The 27142-nt window shown below is 45.4% G+C and overlaps 1 protein-coding gene across 1 annotated transcript; it reads left to right on the top strand.

Annotated features, from left to right (window-relative positions):
* Positions 1–115: 115 nt before the first annotated feature.
* On the top strand, positions 116–27142 carry LOC311319490 (uncharacterized protein; the record flags this gene model as incomplete). Its single annotated transcript, XM_084451049.1, is given in 19 exon segments — positions 116–128; positions 428–616; positions 734–889; positions 1294–1461; positions 1586–1750; positions 2306–2398; positions 2401–2493; positions 2621–2788; positions 2959–3034; positions 3036–3121; positions 3293–3448; positions 4181–4550; positions 8330–8608; positions 8837–9051; positions 11474–11726; positions 16105–16383; positions 16612–16829; positions 19611–19768; positions 27026–27142. Coding segments are annotated over 19 exon segments (3252 nt in total).

The raw sequence follows: 27142 nt of genomic DNA, 5'->3' as shown, positions 1-27142 counted from the left end.
CAGATGCTCTCAATATTGTCACTACACTTTTAAACATTCTGTAGCCTAGGCTACAGTGAGAGATTCAAATGCTGGTGTTGTCGCTGCAGGGCGCTGCCAAGGTGGAGGTTGGAGAATGGAGTCTGCAGGTATGTTGAACTCTTCAAAAATAAGAAGAGTTAAACCTTCCTTGTGCTATGAATATTATGAAGATTTAAGTCTTCATATTTTGATTTGTGCTTGCTTTGACCAGCACCTCCCTCCATGGATAACGAGTGCTCTCTCTTTGCTCTTAGACAACTGTCTACGTCATCATAATCATTCCAAATTCATAGTGTGGAAAAACGGACTCAAAAGCAACTGCTTCCATACACCCCCATCACCTCAGGGTCTGTGCCGTTGTCAAGGTCAGTCACGTGATTTGTGATGGGCTCGTCTAACTGGTCAGATGGGCAGCGAGGGAAGGAGGCGGGCCAGAAGCGTTCTCCCTTCGACCTCATCGTGAACCAGATCCGCCGCAAGCGCCCCAGCTCTGACAGGAAGACGCCCTCCTCCTCCGGCCGCTTCCTGTCCCGCCTGGCGGAGGGCGGAGCGCTTCCTGAGGACGCGGAGGAGAAAGAACGAGGAGAGGGGACAGGTGAGAGGAGGAGGGAGGAGGAGAGAAGGGAGAAGTGATAGTGTCCTGAATTATGGGATTATCATACAAGCTCTGATTATACACGACAATCAGTCATATTTCGTCCATGTGTCCCAGGTGTCTCTCCGGACGAGGCGGACTCACAGGAGAGTGTTTACGCCAGAGGATGGGGGCGTGTCTGTGTGTTTGTCCAGAGGCTGGGGAAGAAAGCTGACAGCGGGAGTCTGAGTCTGGCTCACTGTGACCTCACTGCTACGGACACACTGGAGCTGGGTGAGTTATGTACACACACACACACACACATATACATACAGGACAAGAGTCATACATTAGTTTCACGCGTTAATATGTTTTCGATAACTCTTTATTTGAAGGTGTGTGCATAAGACTGATATGACACTTTTTTTGTGCGCGTGCGTGAGGCAAACCGTGCACATGAACGATTCATGCCCACAACAGGGCTTGAGACTGTGACCATAATGGTTGCACATGCAAGAGTGTGCAAGTAAAAAACGCGATTGCACAATGATCGTGGCTGTTTTCGTGCATATTTCCATATCAGAAGATTCCTACATGGGTCATGTCATGGTTATGACAGTGTCATGACAGTCTTCAAATAAAGTTTTCTAGCCAGACTTTACTCATCATTTGTGCTCTGTTTCCTCCTCCTCTCTCAGCTACGCTACTCCAGTTCTTGCCTCAGCTGGAAGAGATGGACCTGTCCTGGAATGAACTGGTTGGAGGTTCACTGCGGGCCGTGACCTCTCACCTCCAGAGTGTGGGCGGGCTCAGAACGCTGAGGCTTTGCAGCTGTAGGCTGAATGATGATGACATCAGTGCTCTGGGTGGGGCTAAAAACTCTGATCACACTTTTACATAACATGTTTAATTGACGGCATAAAATTGTCTTTGCATGTGGATAAACCCACGTGTGTGTCTGTGTGCACGCGTGTGTGCGCCTGTGTGTAGGGGATGCTCTGGAATATGTCCCTTTATTGGAGGCTGTGGACCTATCCTGGAACATTGGTGTTGGGGGCGGGACTTTGCCAGGCTTATTGGGTAAACTCCCCCCATCTCTGAGAGAGCTCCATCTGGTGGCCTGCCAACTCACTGCAGCTGACACAACAGCACTGGGTAGGAGACCCGAACCTACTTGGGTATATACATGAAAGCCAAAATGTCACATTGCTTTAAATGTGATATAGATAACATTTTTATGTAGACTAATCATTAAAAAATATATATAAATATAGATTTTCTTTAATCCACAGAGCTTTTAGAGAATAGAGCATTTAGAAAGAATTGGAATAAAAGTATTGCTTTCCCCCCCCAAGAAATGCTTGACTATTAATCATTTAAAAAAAATGGACAGGTCCAGTATGAATGTTGTGTTTATCTGTCTGAGATACAAGGCTTGTTAGCCAATAGTGTTACACCGTTGGTACCCACACGGTATCTCTGTGTCGGGAGCGATCATGTTTCCTAATACTAGTCTTGTTAGAGTTTTTATAAATTAATTAATTTTTTGAATTTATGATTGTCTATATAAGAGCGTTATCTACTGTGTATCACCTGTAAGGACCAGCACAGGACATTGCTCTTCTTTCTCAAGCTGTATGGTTAATGATCTCTATAATGTATATCTAGTATCAACCGTTCTCTCTCTCTCTCTCTCTCTTCCTGATCTAGGTGGTATGGGAAGTGGTTTTCCCGACCTGTGTGTGTTAGACGTGTCCTGTAACCCTCTACTGGTTGAGACAGAGGACGGAGATGCTGGGGTGTGGGGGGGCTCGCCTCCTTCCTCTCTCACTCTCACTCGCTCACAACTCTGCGATTACACGCTTGTGGCCTGACACCAAACACCTTAAACTTTCTGGGTAAGGGGCCAGTTATTCTGTGTTTGAGAGTATGAATGAATCCTCTTATATTATAAATGTATAGATAGGAAAGCCTCAGTAATCCTAAAATGCTGTGACGGATGTTGTTTGCCCCACTTTCACAAAGGTGGTTCGCTCCACTGCCTCCCCTCCCTGCGGGAGTTGGACCTGTCCAGTAACAAGTACCTGGCAGGAGGGTTGTCACTTCTTACCCCTCACCTGGCGCACCTCACACACCTTGAGAGCCTCAACCTACACCTCTGCTGTCTCACAAACGCAGACCTGGGTTCCCTAAGTGAGTCTGGTTTGTGTGTTTGTGTGTGTGTGCGCTTGTGTTTGTGTGTGTGTGTGTGTGTGTGCGCTTGTGCGCCTCTGTGAAAGAGAAAGTCTGTATGTGTATGTACCAAAACTTCCCCCTTCGAATGAACACTCATATGTGAGCAAGCCTATTGTTTTGGTCTGTAGTCCAGGTGCTCCCCTCTCTCTCAGAGTTGACAGAGCTGGATGTGTCGTCCAATAAGGAGGTCGGAGGGGCGGTCCACTCTGGTCTCCACCCTACCGCTGTTACAGATGAGACGCCTCCCACACAACAGCTGCTGCCTAAACGAGGATTCCTTCACCGCACTCGGTACTCACCTAGCAATGTCTGAATTATTTTCAGACTTATTCAAAGATCTCCAAGCACCTGGATTTACGTAATATGCTACAGATGTGTCTCAACAACATACATATTCTTCAGATCTCATATCAGTGTGTGTGTGTGTGTGTGTGTGTGTGTGTGTGTGTGTGTGTGTGACAGCCTTGGCAGTACCACATCTGCGAGCGGTGGATGTTTCTTGGTGTAAGGTGGTGGGGGGACGCCTCGCGCTGCTGTTGGGCTCCCTGCAACCGTCGGTCATCCAGGAGCTAGGCCTCAGCAGCTGTGACCTCACCACCAGCGACCTGCATCAGCTAGGTGACACGAACACACCCAGTCACACACACTCCTCAACAACGCACACACCCAGTCACACACACTCCTCAACAACGAACATACCCAGTCACACACACTCCTCAACAACGAACACACCCAGTCACACACACTCCTCAACAATGCACACACCCAGTCACACACACTCCTCAACAACGCACACACCCAGTCACACACACACCTTAACAACGAACACACCCAGTCACACACACTCCTCAACAACGCACACACCCAGTCACACACACTCCTCAACAACGCACACACCCAGTCACACACACTCCTCAACAACGAACACACCCAGTCACACACACTCCTCAACAACGCACACACCCAGTCACACACACTCCTCAACAACGCACACACCCAGTCACACAAACTCCTCAACAACGCACACACCCAGTCACACACACACCTTAACAACGAACACACCCAGTCACACACACTCCTCAACAACGAACACACCGTCACACACACTCCTCAACAACGCACACACCCAGTCACACACACTCCTCAACAACGCACACACCCAGTCACACACACTCCTCAACAACGAACACACCCAGTCACACACACTCCTCAACAACGCACACACCCAGTCACACACACTCCTCAACAACGCACACACCCAGTCACACACACTCTTCAACATTCGTTCTAGTCTCCGCTACTCTAATCTCGCGTGTCTCTCCACCTCCCATCTTCCTCCTGTCTCTGCAGCGGCCGTGGGTAGGCGGGGCTGTCTCTCCTCCCTCCGCGTGTTGGACCTCTCCTATAACGGCAAGGTGAGGGACGAGGGCTGGGCGGCGCTGTTCGGGGCAGGCGGGGGCCTGGGGTCACTGGAGGAGCTCGACCTCAGCCTACGACCTCTGGCCTCTGCCCCCGCTACGACCTGGCTCCCCTCGCTGCTCTGCGCTCTGCCACGCCTCGCGGCGCTGGCTCGTCTGGGCATGCAGCGGTGGACCCTGACAGCCCAGGGGAGGGACCGGCTAAGTCACGCCCTCAGGAAGAGGAGCATCCTATTAGAGTGGGACACGCCCATGTCGTCCTCGTCCGTTAAGGACGGGCTGGATGAGATGCACACAGAAGAGTAGGGAGAGAGCACCTGGCTATGATTTGAAATAGAATAGATGTTTTTTTTCCACATTTGTCACTTAACGCTGATCACATATATGAGATTCTTATTAACAACCCAAGTAATATAATTATCCAAAATGCATGCACTTATTTTCATACACATCACAATTTTCACTATAATGGATTTACCGATACTTGTTTGTCTGTGCCGACATTTGAAAAGTTTATTATTATGTAATGCAAAAATAAATATAACTGATGGTTACTGAACCAAGCGTGTTCTTATCTTATTGATGACTGCTAAATGTACATCTCACCAGTGTAGTGCAGCTGCTGCAGGAGTCTAATAAAGTTGAACCTACAAAGGCATGAAGGACAGGTAGCCTACTGTAAGTGTGTCTCACAGGATTTAAAGGTCAGTGACAATCCATACCCTTCACTAAGCTCACAGTAAATGTCCAGGCCAGGTATAGACAAAACATTAAAAACTATATATCTATATATAAAAAATATATAAAATAAATAACACCTACTTTATAGCCTGCTGCTAGCCTGGTATGACCATCCCGATCTAGCGAGCTCACTGCTTGGGTCCGCAATATCGGTCTGGCCTCCGCCCCATAGAGAGCGATTTCGTGGGTGGGTGTACTTGCCTTGACAGAAAAACACCTTCAGCCAATCAGCGTTCAGCAAACTTTTGCCAAATAGCTTTTATACTAAGTTAGAAATTGCAAGTTTGAATTAACGGACAATTACTTCTATCAGCCGCAGCCGGCCCCGTTACGGGGAGACGCCGAGATCTGCGCTCAGTGCTTGAACGTAGCCTACCGATAACCATGCGAACCCCTTCGCGCCTCTTCGTTCATTCCCGCGACGTCCGCGTTTGTTCTCCCTGGACCTCTGCCACGGAGGGCATGGGCGTGTTATGTACATGCTACAGCTATAATAAATAATCACGAGGGATTGACGTTTGCATTTGTGCTTATGTTATGTACACTGGATGCTCTAGATTGAGTCATTCAGGTGTCGGATGGCTTGCGAGAAGAAGTGTTTATCCCATCCTCAAGGGGAAGCCATCGTTCATGGCGCCCGAGGACCAAGTCCTGGTCAGGGACCGGACGGAGTGAAGAGCGTCTGTTCTTTTCAGGAGAACATGCAAAGTCCAAAGAGAAAGGCCCGGAGACCTGCTGTGAGGCGACAGTACAAGGCAGGTATAATGCACGTAAGCGACTTTGGGGTTCAGTGTCTTGCTCAAGGACACTTCCGAGCGAACCGGGGACTTTGCGATCCCCAACCGGCCGCTCTACCTCCCGAGCTAGGCCCTATGTGCCGCCCCGGCAATCACTCCATATCAATCATGTGGGCCTACATGTCGGACGATTTATAGCTAAATCTTTTCTTTAGCACCGCAAGCACATAAATACGAGATATTGTTAACGTTACGCCAACTAGCTAGCACGTGTTTTATGTAATGTTAGGTAGCCATGGGCATGTTAGCTTTAGCTAGCTAGCCATCTAACGTTTGACTGTTTGACACCTCAGGTATTAGGGCAGCGGAAGGATTGGATGCAATGCGCCAAACATTAGTGGGGTGTACAGACGGCCTGGTAGTCTTTTTTTGTGTTTTCAGATGATCATTTATTATACAACATCTGTAAAAGCATCACTGCTCACAGTGGACTTTCGATTGGTCTGATTACAACTCGTCAGTTGTTTTTTCTTCTGTCAAAGAAACACAATTACAGAACAATGTAACGTTATATATCCTATGTAGTGTTAGTTAATAAAGTTAGCTGCTAGCTTTCTGTTGCACCTGTGCTTCACTATCAGCTGGTATGAGGTTGCTTAGCAACGATAAACATTGCTATTCGGCACATTGTTATTGTAAACAGGTTTCTATAATAGCAAAAATCCTAAATGTGGTCCTAAACTGAGATAAGACAGGCTTTCAGACAGCAGGTTTCTGTAATGAGTCTGGCAGAACCAGTGTGGAGTTTCCACCAGCACCAGCCGTCTCCCACACGCGTGCCCCGACCTCTCTCCTCCTACTCCAGCCTTAGCAATCCTGAATTATTATGACTGCCCCGTCCCCCACCAACTCAGGATTGTGTATTCTCCAAGTCATACGTTCCATACTTTTCTGAGTGAAATACACTTAAGAAATCATTCTTAGTAAGATGCTGTAGCCTACTATCATCATCGGGGCAGCGTGTTTAATGTAGAGTAAATGTCATATTCCTGTCTCACAGGCACACGGTCAGAATCTAGCAAGTTATCAATTACCAGCTCATAGACGTGCTATCTACTCCAAACCCATTTGTCTGATGATTACAGGGGCTCTGTGCTCCCTCTACTGGCCATCCAGGGATATCCCCTCAGAACTGAGGGTGACTATCTCAACCTCAATTTCAGCCTTTTCCTGGCCTCTTTTCATTCAAAAAATAAATTAAAAAAACATTAACGTGGAGCGGTAGGCTTCCACACCATCGGCAAAGCTGCGTATTTCATTCAGATAGTTAGAATTGAACCGATAGGGGCAAGACCAAGCCAGAATTACTACTGAAAGGGCACACAAAAAATCTGCAATGATAACATCTTTTGAAAACATCTTTAATACCACGTCAAAAAGGTTCTGGTCAGATGAAGAGAGTGCAGTGAGGAGTTTCCTTCAGTGTCTGCCCTATAGCACACGGCTCAAGTGATTGGCTCTGAACATTCAGATTGTAAGAGGCAAATGTAACTCAAGCAACCCCATTGTTTTCCTCCTACTCTCTTAGGTAACATATGTTCAGAACCAGTGGAGTGTTATAACCACTAGATTTAGAATGTGTTTAAATGTGAAATATACAAGTAAAATTGTTCTTTAATGTATGTTTTTGTTACAGTTTCTATCAAGACAGTGCTCAAAGCAGATCATGTTCCTGGTGGATCTCCTGTCTCTAGCAGCAGAGTGGGTGGGAGGAGCAGACAGGAGAGAAGGCTCTGAAGCTGCTGTCATCAGTGTTCAGTTACAGAGCTTCCCCCCTCCATGACTGGGATAATGGTGATGTGGAGTAACAGTACCAATGTGATTTCCTGTTGGACCTGTGCTCCCATGTGAAGGACTGTGAGATTCAAACAGGCAGGAGTGTCCTTCCAGCTTTACAGCCAGTTTACCAGGTAGCAGCTCCTGCAGTCTGGTTCATAGACCTCTCAGAGAGAAAGGCCTCCCTCCTCCTAGAAGTGCTGGAACTCCAACCAGAGAAGAAACCAGTATTGCTAAAGGCCTGGTCAGGTGAAGAGAGTGAAGTGAGAAGCTCCCTTAAGTGCCTGCTCTTGATCTGAAAGCTCAGGTGAGTGCATCTGATGAACGTATTCAAATTAAGTAAGGCTAGTGACTGAACATAGAGTATCTGAGGTTCTGATTGATGATGTCCCCAATGTTGTTATGCATTTCAACTGTGAAGCTGGGTTTTTCCAAAGTGTGTGTGGGTCCGTCCCTGTGAGATCCAGAGAGGAGGCCCACCAGTTGGTCCCTCTCCTCCAGGTCTAGGGCTTCACCCGTGTGCTGAGAGGAGAGTTACCCAGACAATCCTGCTGGTCTGTGGGGAGCGTCCTGAGCTTCTGCGCCTCCAGAGTGGACCTCACTCTCACACCCAGCAAGATCTCTCTCTCTCTCTCTCTCTCTCTCTCTCTCTCTCTCTCTCTCATATTAGGTTTGTTATTTCTTCTTTGCCTAATGCACTGAAAATGTCACCCATACTTTCTTTATATTCTTTTAAATATATGTTGCGTCATTTCTGTCTTCCTCAGACTGTGTTCCGAGGCTGTGCAGCAGCTGGCTGTAGTTGTGTTTGAAGCTCAGGACCAGGAGTTGACTCAGTCGTTCCTGGAGAAGCTTGTCGGAGACCTGACCTCCTGCTCTCTGGACTGGGAGGTTCTCCTATACTACCTCCTGCCGCAGTCGACACAGAACAACCCTGCACAGGTGGACCTCAGGAAGAACAAGCTCAGATCTTCTTCCTATCCTGCACAGGCTGGTTATGAAGAGGTAAAGACAGCAATATACTTGCTTTTTAACAACGCGTACGGGTAGACAAGCGGCTGCGTCGCTAGCGGCGTTGTTCACATACTTGTCTGTATTTTGCGTGAATGAAACCATCTGATATCAGTTGGTCTTAATTAGTTTTGACGTGAATAAAATCACTTATTGCAGCTTTAATGTTGCTAATGTTAGTGAAGTATAGTGTTGTATTACCCATAAAGCTGTTGTGACCAAGGCACCTGGTACCTCTCTATCTGTCTCCTGTTGTCTACCAGTGTTGACAGGAAGCTGCTGCTGAGGTTACTCCACTGCTGCGCTGCCTCTCTTGACCAGCAGGGGGCAGCAGCATTATCAGCAGAGCTGCTCAGGGCTCTGCAGCTCAGGCTGGAGCTCTCCTGCTCCTCTGTGGATCTGTCAGAACAGCAGCAGGGAGAGACTCTGTATTTGAAAGCTTCTGACTGCTGGTTCATCTCCACCGTCCTGAGAGACAGTCTCCACACACCCCTCCACACCCAGGTTCACCTTCAAACAGGACAACAACCCTAGGCACACAGCCAAGATAACAAAGAAGTGGCTTCGGGAACAAGTCTGTGAAGGTCCTTGAGTGGCCCAGCCAGAGCCCAGACTTGAACCCGATTGAACATATCTGGAGAGATCTGCAATTGGCTGTGCACCGACGCTCCCCATCCAACCCAATGGAGCTTGAGAGGATCTGCAAAGAAGAATGGGAGAAACTGCCCAAAAATAGGTGTGCTAAGCTTGTAGCATCATACTCAAGAAGATTTGAGGGTGTAATTGCTGACAAAGGTTCTTCATCAAAGTATTGTAAAGTTTTAAGTTAAAGTAATACATTTGCAAAAATTTCTAAAGCTTTTCTCACTTTGTCATTATGGGGTAGTGTGTAGAATTTTGAGGGTAAAAAAGAATGTAATCCATCTTGGAATACGGCTGTAACATAACAAAATGTGGAAAAAGTGAAGGGATATAAATACTTTCCCGATGCACTGTAACTGGTATTAGCAGGTCTTGTCATCTGGTCACAACGGTTCCAATGCTTCAACACAATAAGACTGCAACAACTAGCAGCAGCTTCCATAACATAACGGTAGCTGTCGGTGGTTTAGCTAACATGACAATGATGATTCACGTCCCTTAGCTATTTTGATACAGCTAACAATACAGGAATAATCGTAACATTAGTTGCAGTACATTCATTGCGAGTTGTATTGCGGGATGTGATGTGACAGGGTTCATTTGGTCTCCCAACTGCAGTATAGTAGCCTACTGCATGCGTAATCAAACAATTCATGGTGCTTGATGCAAGCACACTCGATCGGACAAGCTGGCAGACCCTGGAAGTGAACTCGGAAGCTGTTATTTTGAAACTCACTACATATTGGGAAACTACATGGTTAGTTTCTCTCCTGAAAAACTATGACAACAATGACTAGACGGCTTGCTGGTGTTTGTTGCTTTCGTTATTTCAATAAGATCATGCTTGACCAAGTCCTTGGTGTGTACTGTAAACTTATCTACTGAAACCAAGTGATCACAATACGATACACGATATTGGGTTGACGATAACAATACGATACGATACACTAAGGGCAGGTGTGAAGCGTTGCAGTAGTGCTGCTGTTCACACCAATAGTGCACTTCTCCACATTTCTACTCAAATACACTTTGAATTAAGAGCTTAACTGTTGTAATATCATGGATAGGCCTAGAGACAAAAGACGTGTTTGTTACCAGCGTTGTGTAGCCAGTGTTCACTGATATACAATAAACATATCACAATATTGTTTTCACCTTGACGATACGTATTGTGACCTTTCTGTATCGCGATATATTGTGGCACGATATATTGTTACACCCCTAATGTGATTGCCCTAGAATCAAGATGCAAGATTCCTTTATTTGTCACATGTAACGTAGGCCTACGTGTACAGTCACAGTGAAATGTTGCTGCCGACTCCAAGATGATGCTCAATAACAGATACACTGCAATACTCAATTTACAAATGTGTAAGTTACAAATGTACAAATAACACAGTAAATACAATTTCTATACAGTATAAAAGGGGTAAGATGGATAGATACCGGTCTGGATGGATTATGTACATGCTATATATGGATATGAATGGACTTTAGTCATTCATATGGACTTTAGTCAACACGTTACTGGACCCACTCACAACTGAGGTCACACCCTTTACCTTGTGATCACAAAGGGGTCTGACGACTGTGGTATCTTCTATCAGTGACCTTGGCGTTTCAGAGTACTTTTGCATTTTCTTCACAGCCCCGATTGCCAAAGATGAGATTAGCACACAACGCTTTCCAAACTCAGTAGCAGCAAATATTGATGAACTCAAATAGTGTAACAACCCTGGAAGTGGGGCTTTCACATCTCAATAATCTAGTGGCCACTTTTCATACCAAATTGAATGCTGCCATTGACTCTGTAGCACCTTTGAAACTGAAAAAGCTTGCGGCCAAGGCAAGACCAAATATTCCGCTTGCTGACCCCCCTTCTGCTCCACGGAGCAGTGGTATGAGCTTGTTTGCAGCGGTTGACACAGAGATACCGAGCAAAGTGGTGTCACAGCTTAAGTCACCTACATGCCCTCTCAATCCTATTCAGACCAAGTTTGTTAAGACTATTTTTAGCTCTGTGTCTGAGAACACTTTAACCATTGTTAACTGCTCCCTCAGTACAGGCTTTTTCCCATCGGCTTTTAAAACTGCCCTGGTAAAACCCCTTTTAAAGAAAAATAACCTAGACTCATCAGTCCTCAGTAATTTTAGACCGATATCCAACCTCACGTTCTAAGGTAAAATTCTAGAAGAATAAAAAATTCAAACAGTTAAATGACTTATTAGATGCAAATTGTATCCTTGGTACTTTTCAGTCTGGTTTTTCGGCCTCATCATAGCACAGGTCAAGGTTGTAAACGACCTCAGAATCAACGCTGATGACAAAAAGCTCTCTGTCCTTGTCCTTCTGGACCAGAGCGCAGATTTTGACAATGTTGATGATGACATCCTTATTGGAAGACTTGAGAACTGGGTCGGCCTCTCCGGTCCAGTCCTTGATTGGTTCAGGACCTACCTAATTGGCCGAGAGTTTTTTGTCGCCCTTGGGGATCACAGTTCGAAAGACATGTCAGTGACATGTGGGCTCCCACAAGGATCAATTCTAGGGCTCTTACTCTTCAGTCTGTACACAGAATGCTCCCCTACGTGACATCATTAGGAGGCACAATATTAGCTACCATGCAGATGACACCCAGCTCTATATTTATGTGACGCCCGATGACTACAGCTCAGTTGACCACTTGGTAGAATGCATTGCTGATATAAATGCATGGATGTCACAGAATTGCCTTCAGTTAAACCACAACAAAACAGATGTGTTGACCATTGGTGATGTAAAGTTGAAAGGTTACTTGAAAGACTATCTGGGCGCTTAAAAATACTGACACTGAACACCAAATGCCAAGTCAGTAACCTTGGTGTCATGTTTGATTCTGATCTTAATTTTGAGGCCCATATTAAGAATGTGACAAGGACATCTTTTTATCACCTGAGAAACATTGCTAATGTCAAACCTTTTCTCTCCCAAGCTGACACTGAAAGACTAATGCATACTTTTATCAGTAGAAGTTGTTTGGTCTACCAAACAAAGCTATCAGTCAACACCAAACGATACAAAATGCTACAGCACGTGTCCTCACTAAGACCAGGAGGGCACACATCACGCCAGTCTTACAATCGCTACACTGGCTGAGGTTAGTTTTAGAATAGATTTTAAGATTAGGCTATTTTAATGCTCTCCATAGTCATGCACCTGAATGCATGCTTGTACGGCATACACCAAGTAGGTCCCTGAGATCCTCTGGCACTGAACTATTAACGGTTCCTGGAGCCAGGACCAAGACATGGGGAGGCAGCCTTCAGTTTTTATGCCCCCAGGCCCTGGAATACCCTCCCAGAATTTAAGGCATAAGAATGGCTGAAACTGTGGGAACTTTTAAGCGAGATCTTAAGACATAGCCTACCTTTACAATCTCGTTTTTATCATGTAGTTTTACCTGTTTTAACTAAAATGTGTTTATTTTATACTCCCTTTTAATGTTTTTACTGTTTCTTCTCTTTTACCATATATGATCTGTGTTGGAGTTTCGCCCCAAGCCGCGCCCCGAGCTCCTCTGTTTTCCATCGGAAATCAGCCACTTCTATCAGCCGCAGCCGGCCCCGTTACGGGGAGACGCCGAGATCTGCGCTCAGTGCTTGAACGTAGCCTACCGATAACCATGCGAACCCCTTCGCGCCACTTCGTTCATTCCCGCGACGTCCGCGTATGTTCTCCCTGGACCTCTGCCACGGAGGGCATGGGGCGTGTTATGTACATGCTACAGCTATAATAAATAATCCCGAGGGATTGACGTTTGCATTTGTGCTTATGTTATGTACACTGGATGCTCTAGATTGAGTCATTCAGGTGTCGGATGGCTTGCGAGAAGAAGTGTTCCATCCTCCAGGGGCAGCCATCGTTCATGGCGCCCGAGGACCAAGTCCTGGTCAGGGACCGGACGGAGTGAAGAGCATCTATTTTTTTCAGGAGAACATGCAAAGTCCAGCTGTGAGGCGACTGTACAAGGCAGGTATAATGCACGTAAGCGACTTTGGGGTTCAGTGTCTCGCTCAAGGACACTTCCAAACGAACCGGGGACTTTGCGATCCCCAACCGGCCGCTCTACCTCCCGAGCTAGGCCCTATGTGCCGCCCCGGCAATCACTCCATATCAATCATGTGGGCCTACATGTCGGACGATTTATAGCTAAATCTTTTCTTTAGCAGCGCAAGCACATAAATACGAGATATTGTTAACGTTACGCCAACTAGCTAGCACGTGTTTTATGTAACGTTAGGTAGCCATGGGCATGTTAGCTTTAGCTAGCTAGCCATCTAACGTTTGACTGTTTGACACTGTCAGATAACTTCTTAACGCAGTCAAGTGTTGGTGTTTGTTGTTAGTTATCTAGCTAGCTAGTGTAACGTTTTAGACAGGTGTTGAATATAAAGTGGCCACCTGTCTGTTGCCATTGATTAAGATCAAGCCTACGAAAAATCAGCATCGTTAATAAGTTATGATTATGATTATGATGACGACGTTTAATTACCCGGCATCCATTTCGTTTGCCGATTATAAAGTTCAAATTCATCCAATTCACTCGTTCAGATAAAACAATTATTTATGCAATGCTGCATTTCAAAAGAATGTAATGGCTTTTATTTGATTCATGAGTAAAAATGACAATTATTACTACCAACCGTGACCCATAATTGCGTTGCTATATGTGTGGTATAAATACAGCTGAGTTGAGCTAATGTACTTGTGATTACCAGGTCACGAGTACAGCTACTGTTGGGTGAAGTTAAGGCATTGCCTCTCCTCTCCTTCCGCGAAAAGCTGCAGGTAGGTTTGGGAGGGTGGGAATCCTGCAGCGGCGGAAGGATTGCATGCAATGCGCCAAACATTAGTGGGGTGTACAGACGGCCTGGTAGTCCGTTTTTTTGTTTTCAGATGATCATTTATATCTGTACATCTGTGAAAGCATCACTGCTCACAGTGGACTTTCGATTGGTCTGATTACAACTCGTCAGTTGTTGTTTCTTCTGTCAAAGAAACACAAGAACAGAACAATGTAACATTATATATCCTATAGTGTTAGTTAATAAAGCTAGCTTTCTGTTGCACCTGTGCTTAACTATCAGCTGGTATGAGGTTGCTTAGCAACGATAAACATTGCTAATGGGCACATTGTTATTGTAAACAGGTTTCTGTAATAGCAAAAATCCTAAATGTGGTCCTAAACTGAGATAAGACAGGCTTTCAGACAGCAGGTTTCTGTAATGAGGCCCGCATGTCTGGCAGAACCAGCGTTGAGTGTCCACCAGCACCAGCCGTCTCGCACACGCGTGCCCCGACCTCTCTCCTCCTACTCCAGCCTTAGCAATCCTGAATTATTATGACTGCCCCGTCCCCCACCAACTCAGGATTGTGTATTCTCCAAGTCATACGTTCCATACTTTTCTGAGTGAAATACACTTAAGAAATCATTCTTAGTAAGATGCTGCTCAATTTCAGCCTTTTCCTGGCCTCTTTTCATTAAATAAAAAATAAAAAAAAACATTCACGTGGAGCGGTAGGCTACCACACCATCGGCAAGGCTGCGTATTTCATTCAATGAAATTTAACAGTTAATCAGTTAGAATTGAACCGATAGGGGCAAGACCAAGCCAGAATTACTACTGAAAGGGCACACAAAAAATCTGCAATGATAACATCTTTTGAAAACATCTTTAATACCACGTCAAAAAGGTTCTGGTCAGATGAAGAGAGTGCAGTGAGGAGTTTCCTTCAGTGTCTGCCCTATAGCACACGGCTCAAGTGATTGGCTCTGAACATTCAGATTGTAAGAGGCAAATGTAACTCAAGCAACCCCATTGTTTTCCTCCTACTCTCTTAGGTAACATATGTTCAGAACCAGTGGAGTGTTATAACCACTAGATTTAGAATGTGTTTAAATGTGAAATATACAAGTAAAATTGTTCTTTAATGTATGTTTTTGTTACAGTTTCTATCAAGACAGTGCTCAAAGCAGATCATGTTCCTGGTGGATCTCCTGTCTCTAGCAGCAGAGTGGGTGGGAGGAGCAGACAGGAGAGAAGGCTCTGAAGCTGCTGTCATCAGTGTTCAGTTACAGAGCTTCCCCCCTCCATGACTGGGATAATGGGGATGTGGAGTAACAGTACCAATGTGATTTCCTGTTGGACCTGTGCTCCCATGTGAAGGACTGTGAGATTCAAACATGCAGGAGTGTCCTTCCAGCTTTACAGCCAGTTTACCAGGTAGCAGCTCCTGCAGTCTGGTTCATAGACCTCTCAGAGAGAAAGGCCTCCCTCCTCCTAGAAGTGCTGGAACTCCAACCAGAGAAGAAACCAGTATTGCTAAAGGCCTGGTCAGGTGAAGAGAGTGAAGTGAGAAGCTCCCTTAAGTGCCTGCTCTTGATCTGAAAGCTCAGGTGAGTGCATCTGATGAACGTATTCAAATTAAGTAAGGCTAGTGACTGAACATAGAGTATCTGAGGTTCTGATTGATGATGTCCCCAATGTTGTTATGCATTTCAACTGTGAAGCTGGGTTTTTCCAAAGTGTGTGTGGGTCCGTCCCTGTGAGATCCAGAGAGGAGGCCCACCAGTTGGTCCCTCTCCTCCAGGTCTAGGGCTTTACCCATGTGCTGAGAGGAGAGTTACCCAGACAATCCTGCTGGTCTGTGGGGAGCGTCCTGAGCTTCTGTGCCTCCAGAGTGGACCTCACTCTCACACCCAGCAAGATCTCTCTCTCTCTCTCTCTCTCTCTCTCTCTCTCACATATTAGGTTTGTTATTTCTTCTTTGCCTAATGCACTGAAAATGTCACCCATACTTTCTTTATATTCTTTTAAATATATGTTGCGTCATTTCTGTCTTCCTCAGACTGTGTTCCGAGGCTGTGCAGCAGCTGGCTGTAGTTGTGTTTGAAGCTCAGGACGAGGAGTTGACTCAGTCGTTCCTGGAGAAGCTTGTCGGAGACCTGACCTCCTGCTCTCTGGACTGGGAGGTTCTCCTATACTACCTCCTGCCGCAGTCGACACAGAACAACCCTGCACAGGTGGACCTCAGGAAGAACAAGCTCAGATCTTCTTCCTATCCTGCACAGGCTGGTTATGAAGAGGTAAAGACAGCAATATACTTGCTTTTTAACAACGCGTACGGGTAGACAAGCGGCTGCGTCGCTAGCGGCGTTGTTCACATACTTGTCTGTATTTTGCGTGAATGAAACCATCTGATATCAGTTGGTCTTAATTAGTTTTGACGTGAATAAAATCACTTATTGCAGCTTTAATGTTGCTAATGTTAGTGAAGTATAGTGTTGTATTACCCATAAAGCTGTTGTGACCAAGGCACCTGGTACCTCTCTGTCTGTCTCCTGTTGTCTACCAGTGTTGACAGGAAGCTGCTGCTGAGGTTACTCCACTGCTGCGCTGCCTCTCTTGACCAGCAGGGGGCAGCAGCATTATCAGCAGAGCTGCTCAGGGCTCTGCAGCTCAGGCTGGAGCTCTCCTGCTCCTCCTCTGTGGATCTGTCAGAACAGCAGCAGGGAGAGACTCTGTATTTGAAAGCTTCTGACTGCTGGTTCATCTCCACCGTCCTGAGAGACAGTCTCCACACACCCCTCCACACCCAGGTTCACCTTCAAACAGGACAACAACCCTAGGCACACAGCCAAGATAACAAAGAAGTGGCTTCGGGACAAGTCTGTGAAGGTCCTTGAGTGGCCCAGCCAGAGCCCAGACTTGAACCCGATTGAACATATCTGGAGAGATCTGCAATTGGCTGTGCACCGACGCTCCCCATCCAACCCGATGGAGCTTGAGAGGATCTGCAAAGAAGAATGGGAGAAACTGCCCAAAAATAGGTGTGCTAAGCTTGTAGCATCATACTCAAGAAGATTTGAGGGTGTAATTGCTGACAAAGGTTCTTCATCAAAGTATTGTAACGTTTTAAGTTAAAGTAATACATTTGCAAAAATTTCTAAAGCTTTTCTCACTTTGTCATTATGGGGTAGTGTGTAGAATTTTGAGGGTAAAAAAGAATGTAATCCATCTTGGAATACGGCTGTAACATAACAAAATGTGGAAAAAGTGAAGGGATATAAATACTTTCCCGATGCACTGTAACTGGTATTAGCAGGTCTTGTCATCTGGTCACAACGGTTCCAATGCTTCAACACAATAAGACTCCAACAACTAGCAGCAGCTTCCATAACATAACGGTAGTTGTCGGTGGTTTAGCTAACATGACAATGATGATTCACGTCCCTTAGCTATTTTGATACAGCTAACAATACAGGAATAATCGTAACATTAGTTGCAGTACATTCATTGCGAGTTGTATTGCGGGATGTGATGTGACAGGGTTCATTTGGTCTCCCAACTGCAGTATAGTAGCCTACTGCATGCGTAATCAAACAATTCATGGTGCTTGATGCAAGCACACTCGATCGGACAAGCTGGCAGACCCTGGAAGTGAACTCGGAAGCTGTTATTTTGAAACTCACTACATATTGGGAAACTACATGGTTAGTTTCTCTCCTGAAAAACTATGACAACAATGACCAAACGGCTTGCTCGTATTTGTTGTTTTCGTTATTTCAATAAGATCATGCTTGACCAAGTCCTTGGTGTGTACTGTAAACTTATCTACTGAAACCAAGTGATCACAATACGATACACGATATTGGGTTGACGATAACAATACGATACGATACACTAAGGGCAGGTGTGAAGCGTTGCAGTAGTGCTGCTGTTCACACCAATAGTGCACTTCTCCACATTTCTACTCAAATACACTTTGAATTAAGAGCTTAACTGTTGTAATATCATGGATAGGCCTAGAGACAAAAGACGTGTTTGTTACCAGCGTTGTGTAGCCAGTGTTCACTGATATACAATAAACATATCACGATATTGTTTTCACCTTGACGATACGTATTGTGACCTTTCTGTATCGCGATATATTGTGGCACGATATATTGTTACACCCCTAATGTGATTGCCCTAGAATCAAGATGCAAGATTCCTTTATTTGTCACATGTAACGTAGGCCTACGTGTACAGTCACAGTGAAATGTTGCTGCCGACTCCAAGATGATGCTCAATAACAGATACACTGCAATACTCAATTTACAAATGTGTAAGTTACAAATGTACAAATAACACAGTAAATACAAATACAATTATATATATATAAAATTTCTATACAGTATAAAAGGGGTAAGATGGATAGATACCGGTCTGGATGGATTATGTACATGCTATATATGGATATGAATGGACTTTAGTCATTCATATGGACTTTAGTCAACACGTTACTGGACCCACTCACAACTGAGGTCACACCCTTTACCTTGTGATCACAAAGGGGTCTGACGACTGTGGTATCTTCTATCAGTGACCTTGGCGTTTCAGAGTACTTTTGCATTTTCTTCACAGCACCGATTGCCAAAGATGAGATTAGCACACAACGCTTTCCAAACTCGGTAGCAGCAAATATTGATGAACTCAAATAGTGTAACAACCCTGGAAGTGGGGCTTTCACATCTCAATAATCTAGTGGCCACTTTTCATACCAAATTGAATGCTGCCATTGACTCTAGCACCTTTGAAACTGAAAAAGCTTGCGGCCAAACAGAAAGCTCCATGGAGGAATGAGGAGATCAATCAACTTAAGAGAACATGCAGAAGAGCTGAGAGCACAGGAAGGAAGACAAAGCTGCAGGTTCACCATGACATTCTCAAAGAACATCTCTATGCCTTTAATAAGGTATTACAGGATGCTAGGAGAGATCACTTCTTGAAATTGATCTCCAGAAATCATAAGAATTACAGGGTGTTTTTCTCAACGATTGACAGCGTGACAAGTCCCACACCCTACACATCCTGTCAACATGCTCTCTACTTCCAAGTTTGAGGAATATGTAGCATATTTTAGAGATAAGATAACCGACATTAGGATGAATATCACCCAGGCAAGACCAAATATTCTGCTTGCTGACCCCCCTTCTGCTCCACGGAGCAGTGGTATGAGCTTGTTTGCAGCGGTTGACACAGAGATACCGAGCAAAGTGGTGTCACAGCTTAAGTCACCTACATGCCCTCTCAATCCTATTCAGACCAAGTTTTTTAAGACTATTTTTAGCCCTGTGTCTGAGAACACTTTAACCATTGTTAACTGCTCCCTCAGTACAGGCTTTTTCCCATCGGCTTTTAAAACTGCCCTGGTAAAACCCCTTTTAAAGAAAAATAACCTAGACTCATCAGTCCTCAGTAATTTTAGACCGATATCCAACCTCACGTTCTAAGGTAAAATTCTAGAAGAAAAAAAAATTCAAACAGTTACATGACTTATTAGATGCAAATTGTATCCTTGGTACTTTTCAGTCTGGTTTTTCGGCCTCATCATAGCACAGGTCAAGGTTGTAAACGACCTCAGAATCAACGCTGATGACAAAAAGCTCTCTGTCCTTGTCCTTCTGGACCAGAGTGCAGATTTTGACAATGTTGATGATGACATCCTTATTGGAAGACTTGAGAACTGGGTTGGTTTTTTGTCGCCCTTGGGGATCACAGTTCGAAAGACATGTCAGTGACATGTGGGCTCCCACAAGGATCAATTCTAGGGCTCTTACTCTTCAGTCTGTACACAGTATGCTCCCCTACGTGACATCATTAGGAGGCACAATATTAGCTACCATGCAGATGACACCCAGCTCTATATTTATGTGACGCCCGATGACTACAGCTCAGTTGACCACTTGGTAGAATGCATTGCTGATATAAATGCATGGATGTCACAGAATTGCCTTCAGTTAAACCACAACAAAACAGATGTGTTGACCATTGGTGATGTAAAGTTGAAAGGTTACTTGAAAGACTATCTGGGCGCTTAAAAATACTGACACTGAACACCAAATGCCAAGTCAGTAACCTTGGTGTCATGTTTGATTCTGATCTTAATTTTGAGGCCCATATTAAGAATGTGACAAGGACATCTTTTTATCACCTGAGAAACATTGCTAATGTCAAACCTTTTCTCTCCCAAGCTGACACTGAAAGACTAATGCATACTTTTATCAGTAGAAGTTGTTTGGTCTACCAAACAAAGCTATCAGTCAACACCAAACGATACAAAATGCTACAGCACGTGTCCTCACTAAGACCAGGAGGGCACACATCACGCCAGTCTTACAATCGCTACACTGGCTGAGGTTAGTTTTAGAATAGATTTTAAGATTAGGCTATTTTAATGCTCTCCATAGTCATGCACCTGAATGCATGCTTGTACGGCATACACCAAGTAGGTCCCTGAGATCCTCTGGCACTGAACTATTAACGGTTCCTGGAGCCAGGACCAAGACATGGGGAGGCTGCCTTCAGTTTTTATGCCCCCAGGCCCTGGAATACCCTCCCAGAATTTAAGGCATAAGAATGGCTGAAACTGTGGGAACTTTTAAGCGAGATCTTAAGACATAGCCTACCTTTACAATCTCGTTTGTATCATGTAGTTTTACCTGTTTTAACTAAAATGTGTTTATTTTATACTCCCTTTTAATGTTTTTACTGTTTCTTCTCTTTTACCATATATGATCTGTGTTGGAGTTTCGCCCCAAGCCGCGCCCCGAGCTCCTCTGTTTTCCATCGGAAATCAGCCACTTCTATCAGCCGCAGCCGGCCCCGTTACGGGGAGACGCCGAGATCTGCGCTCAGTGCTTGAACGTAGCCTACCGATAACCATGCGAACCCCTTCGCGCCACTTCGTTCATTCCCGCGACGTCCGCGTATGTTCTCCCTAGACCTCTGCCACGGAGGGCATGGGGCGTGTTATGTACATGCTACAGCTATAATAAATAATCCCGAGGGATTGACGTTTGCATTTGTGCTTATGTTATGTACACGGGATGCTCTAGATTGAGTCATTCAGGTGTCGGATGGCTTGCGAGAAGAAGTGTTCCATCCTCCAGGGGCAGCCATCGTTCATGGCGCCCGAGGACCAAGTCCTGGTCAGGGACCGGACGGAGTGAAGAGCATCTATTTTTTTCAGGAGAACATGCAAAGTCCAGCTGTGAGGCGACTGTACAAGGCAGGTATAATGCACGTAAGCGACTTTGGGGTGCCAGCGAGCATAGAGGCGTGGTGCCCGCGCAGGGGTATAGTGATATGCGGAGCGCGCCCACAAAGCGCCGTCCGAGTAGCTCCACTCCTGGGTCCAGTTAGCTCCACTCCTGGGTCCAGTTAGCTCCACTCCTGGGTCCAGTTAGCTCCACTCCTGGGTCCAGTTAGCTCCACTCCTGGGTCCAGTTTCGTAAATTAGCCTGATCCCTGTGTCCACGTCTATCCCCTGTGTTGATGTGGATGTTGCTTGTGTACACTGTGAATAGCTAGCTAGCTAGCATCCTTGCGTTAGCTAGCGTTAGAATACGAGCTAGCTAATGCTAGCTAATAATAATGACCGTAAGCTAGTAGTGTTGTTTGCTAGTTAATAATAATGACCGTAAGCTAGTAGTAATGTTTGCTAGTTGCTTGTAAAACGTTGTTGCTTGCTAGTTTCGCCAGCTAGTTTTGACGAATTTTTGAAGAAAATCGTTCTGTGCAGAACGTTTCCATAGATTTATATTTCGTTTTCCTCAGAACGAAAAGTCATGATATACGGCTGAGCTGAGAGTGGCTATTTATGTCACATATGTATAGGCTACCATAGGTCACGTTGCCTTAATGTTCGCGAAACGATCGTGATTGAGTCTGTTGTAATAAGCTAAAAGAAAATAGCTCAAATCTATTTAAACCTAGCCATACATTTATTTTAATTAGCCGCTTGGACTAGCCACAGCTGTCCTATCCGGTCTTTGACATCACGGGTGTTCGCATTATGACGTAGAAATTACACGTACAACGGCAGGTTGTCAGATGTAACAAGTGGGCATAAGCGTCAGTGCTGTGATTTTCTGCGACAGATTAACATGTTGATGAAGATGTGGATCTTACAATATGTAGGTTAGTGCAAGTAATGATGTTTTTTAGAACCCAAGAGAGGGTCGATGATCGTCAGGCGACGCTCCTGAATGAGCCAAATAGGCTGTCCCAGGATCTTCATGTGACACTCATCTGCGGGACAGTTGTGATTGCTCTCTCTCTGGTCCTCATCATATCTTGGCTATTATGGCAATTGAGAATTCTTAAAGGAAACACCAAGGTTGGTAATCAACGTTTCATTGTACTTTAATAATTCACAATTCAACGATTAATGAAGCTGCTCTGTCTTTGTGAAGCCTTAATGACCTCAACATCCGTCTGGTATTTCCTTTATACAGGATGAAAACTATGAAGACATTGATTGGTAAGTTTATAATGCATTTTTCAGTGTATCCATAACAGTGTGTGTGTGTGTGTGTGTTTGTGTGAGGTGTGTTTGTGTATAATGTGTGGCATGATTATGAGGGTCCGTGTAGGACTTAAATATTGAGACACTCTTACATTCACTGTACATATATACTACTGAGACATTCACATACTATTGAAACACTCACACATACATACACACTACTGAGACACTCACACATATACATACATACATACATACATACATACATACATACATACATACATACATACATACATACACTACTGAGACACTCTCACATACACACTACTCACACACATTTTTCAGTTATGTTTTTATTTTTTATTTAACCTTAATTTAACCAGGCAAGCATTTAAGAACAAGTTCTTATTTAGAAAGGCGGCCTGGCAAGTGTATGTGTATGTATGCTCTTACATGTGAGAGTGGGAGTGTTTCACATGCATTTGTACAAGTAATCTCAGTAGAGTGTGTAAGTAATTTCACTTGCAACGGAAGGTACAAGTAGCCTAGGTCTACTTCAGTACTAGAACTAGGCCTACTCAACTGGGCCTACTTCAGTGCTAGAACTAGGCCTACTTCAGTACTAAAACTAGGCTTACTTCAGTACTAGAACTAGGCCTACTCAACTAGGCCTACTTCAGTTTTAGAACAAGGCCTACTTCAGTACTAGAACAAGGCCTACTTCAGTAATAGAACTAGGCCTCCTTCAGTACTAGAGCTAGGCCTTCTTCAGTACTAGAATTAAACCTCCTTCAGAGCTAGAACTAGGCCTACTTCAGTACTAGAACTAGGCCTCCCCCAGTCCTATAACTAGGCCTCATTCAGTCCTAGAACTAGGCCTGCTCTAGTACTAGAATGAAACCTCCTTCAGTGTATTATTTCAGGCGGAAAGGCTAACATGGAGATTTCAGACGGCCTTATCAGAAAGTTGTTTAAACGTTAACTATTTCAAATGTATTTTTGTGAAACGGTATGAAGGTATAGCTTCTATGTTGTTACATTTGCAGGCCTTATTCGTAATTGGCAATTGCAATGAAGATGACATTGTCGATTTTATTATTTTTTATCGTGGCCTAGTTCTAGCACTGAAATAAGCCTTGTTCTAATACTGAAGTAGGCTTAGTTCTACTACTGAAGTAGGCCTAGATATAGTACTGAGGTAGGCCTAGTTCTAGAACTGCATTTCGATTATACATTTAAATGTATCGAAATCATCAAAAGTCATTTTAGTTTTCATTTTATTTTATCTCAAAAGTGCACAGCTGGACAGAGCCTCGACCCCGTGCAACAACTGTGGTCCGACGGACTGTGGAGGTGACATGCCGTCAGCCGGGTCTCAGATGAGTAGAGGACACAGCCGCACTAGCTACCTAACCACCCCCATGGTGTCCAGTGGTGTCGGTGTTGCGCTCTCTGCACACAAGGGCCAAAGTTCAAAGATACGATCTGAGCCTGATGTTTCACGATCACCCGAGGGCCACTGGAAGCGGGGTCTCCATCAGAGGAATTTTTGCGGGAAGTGGGAAGGAGTCTGTCAAGGGACGACCACTTCCAGTTCGGACTCTCTGATGAAGAGGGCAGCTCCACCTGACACAGCTCCATCTGACACAGGTCTACCTGACACAGCTCCATCTGTCAGACCACCATTCTCCATGACCAGGACCAATAAAGGAGACAGTCCCGCTAGCTGCCTAACCACCCACATGTTGTCCAGTGGTGTCGGTGTTGTGTTCTCTGCACACAAGGGCCAAAGTTCAGAGGGCCGATCTGAGCCGGACGTTTCACAATCACCCGAAGGCCACTGGAAGCGTGATCTGGTGGTGCGTCTCCATCGGAGGCATTTTCGCAAGAAGTGGGAAGAAGACTTTCAAGGATCGACCACTTCCACTTCGGACTCTATGATGAAGAGAGAAGCTGTCACAGCCTTGTCTGTCACAGTTCCATCTGGCACAGCTCCACCTGACACAGCTCCAACTGACACAGCTCCATCTTCATCTGTCAGACCACCATTCTCCATGACCAGGACCAGAACAGGAGACAGTCCCGCTAGCTATCTAACCACCCCCATGGTGTCCAGTGGTGTCGGTGTTGCGTTCTCTGCACACAAGGGCCAAAGTTCAAAGGGCCAATCTGAGCCGGACGTTTCACGATCACCCGAGGGCCACTTGAAGTGTGATCTGGCGGTGCGTGTCCAGTGGAGGCATTTTCGCGGGAAGTGGGAAAGAGTCTATCAAGGGACGACCACTTCCACCTCGGACTCTATGATGAAGAGGGCAGCTGTCACAGATCAACCTGTCACAGCTCCATCCGACACAGCTCCATCCGACAGAGCTCCATCTGTCAGACCACCACTCTCCATGACCAGGACCAGTAGAGGAGACAGCTCCACTAGCCACCTATCCACCCCAATGGCGTCTAGGGTTTTGGCGGTAAAGGCACAGTCCGAGCTGAACGTCCCACGATCACCCGAGGCCCACTGGAAGCGGGGACCAGAGCTGTCTCTTGATCGGAGGCTCTTTCGCGAGAAGTTGGAAGGAGTCTATCGAGGAGCGACCACTTCCACTTTGGACTCTCTGGTGAAGAGGCAAGCTGGCAGAGCGCCATCTGACACAGCTCCACCTGTCAAACCACCTCTCTCCGTGACCAGGACCAGTAGAGGAGACAGCCCCGCTAGCCACCTGTCCACCCCCATGGCGTCTAGTGGTCTGGCGGTAAAGGCACAGTCCGAACTGAGTATTCCACGATCGCCTGAGGCCCACTGGAAGCGGGGACCAGAGCTGTCTCTTGATCGCAGGCTCTTTCGCGAGAAGTTGGAAGGAGTCTATCGAGGAGCGACCACTTCCACCTCTGAGTCTCTGGTGAAGAGACAAGCTGGCACAGCTCCACCTGTCAAACCAACACTCTTAATGACCAGGACCAGTAGAGGAGACAGCCCCGCTAACCACCTATCCACCCCCATGGCGTCTAGGGATTCCATATGACAAACAAAGTCATCTAGACCATCTACCCATCATCTACATCACCTGTTATCTACCCCAGTAGCCTCCACATTAGGTTTGTTCAGTGTGAGGTTATTATGTCTTGTGTTTGTTTGTACTGATTTCATTTGAGAATAAAGTCTCTGAACATTATTTGCCTGTGTTTGGGTCTTATCTCCATTGTATCCTGATACACGATAATCAGAGCCCCTCCCACTGCTGTTCTCAGTGAGCTGTGTGGACTGAGAGAATTTGTGCAATAAAATGTGTAATAAAAATCAAATTAAAGCCGCAAGCAGCAATGAGACAAAGTCCTATGTTTACACCCCCTTAAGACTGACAGGGTGAGACTGACCAGACAGAGTGGGTAAATCCAGCAAGACCAGCTAATGACCAGCCAAGGTTTGTAGCTGGCCTGTATTGAGGTCATTGTGTCATACATTTACCATGGGCACAATTTTATATACCATACAGCCGTAGATTGACAGACATGGGTTTGATTGATTGATTGATTGACTTTATTTGGTGATTCACACCGTGCACACAAACTAAATACGTACAGAAATTGTTAAAAATCGAGGATAAAAAAAACAATAAAGCCCTAAAGCTTATATCCATTGTGGTCGTCTGGGTTAAACATAACACTTAACACAAGATACATCACAAATGAATATGAATAAATAGCTCAATAATTAAACTGAACGCATCAACAGGACAGCGAACTAAGACAATACAAACAACATAGAAAGTAACAGGTGGCAGGGCCGTTCATTTCTAATCTTAGAGGTAAGTAATAAAAAAAGACATGTTATTTTGCAGCCAAGTCTTTAAGACCCTTTTGAATGTGGTGAGTGAAACATTCAGATTCATGGCTAATTTATTCCACTGAACTGCTGCACTGTACAGAAATGTGTTCCCATCAGGAGTAGACTGAACGTCAGGGGGGTGACTGACAGAAAGAGGGGTAGACTGACAGATAGGGGCATAGATTGACAGGGTGTAGACTGACAGACAGGGTCAAACAGACAGATCGTGGTGGAAGGTGGGGAGGGCAAAGCCTGGGGCCACACCCTTCCAGCCAGAAGGACGAATCAGGAGACGCCTTCAACCCTGAGGGGATGAAGTGTTTCTGTCTCCTTCATCTCTCTCAGTCTTTCTCTGTTCGTCTATCTCTCCCCATCTATTGCTTTCTCTATTATATCTATGTATCACTCCTTCTCTCCTCTCCTCCTGTAGTTGTTTATAACATCTTCCTTGCCTTCTCCCCTTTGCCCCTCCTCTTCTCCACCTTTTGTTATTTGCGGTAGTACATTAACGGAACTGCTCAGCGAGTTTGACATTACCACTATTTACCACTAGATGTCGCACTTTTGCACTGAATACAACCAACACGACTGATTCTAGAACCTATGTCACATCAAGTGACGTCTGAAAAGCGACCAGCTGCCTGGGCCACTTAGCTCCTGACCCCCACAGCAACCCCCAGCTCTGCCCAGGAGACCCTCCCCCACTCTGGCCTGGTGTGGCAAGACGCTCTGCTTGTTGCCATTCTGGGGAGGCTCTCCTGGTTCTCCTAG

Source organism: Borostomias antarcticus (assembly GCF_949987555.1).
Source record: "Borostomias antarcticus genome assembly, chromosome: 16".
NCBI classification, from domain to species: Eukaryota; Metazoa; Chordata; class Actinopteri; order Stomiiformes; family Stomiidae; genus Borostomias; species Borostomias antarcticus.
Note: the sequence above shows the minus strand (reverse complement) of the source record. Positions and strands in the feature narration are given on the sequence as shown.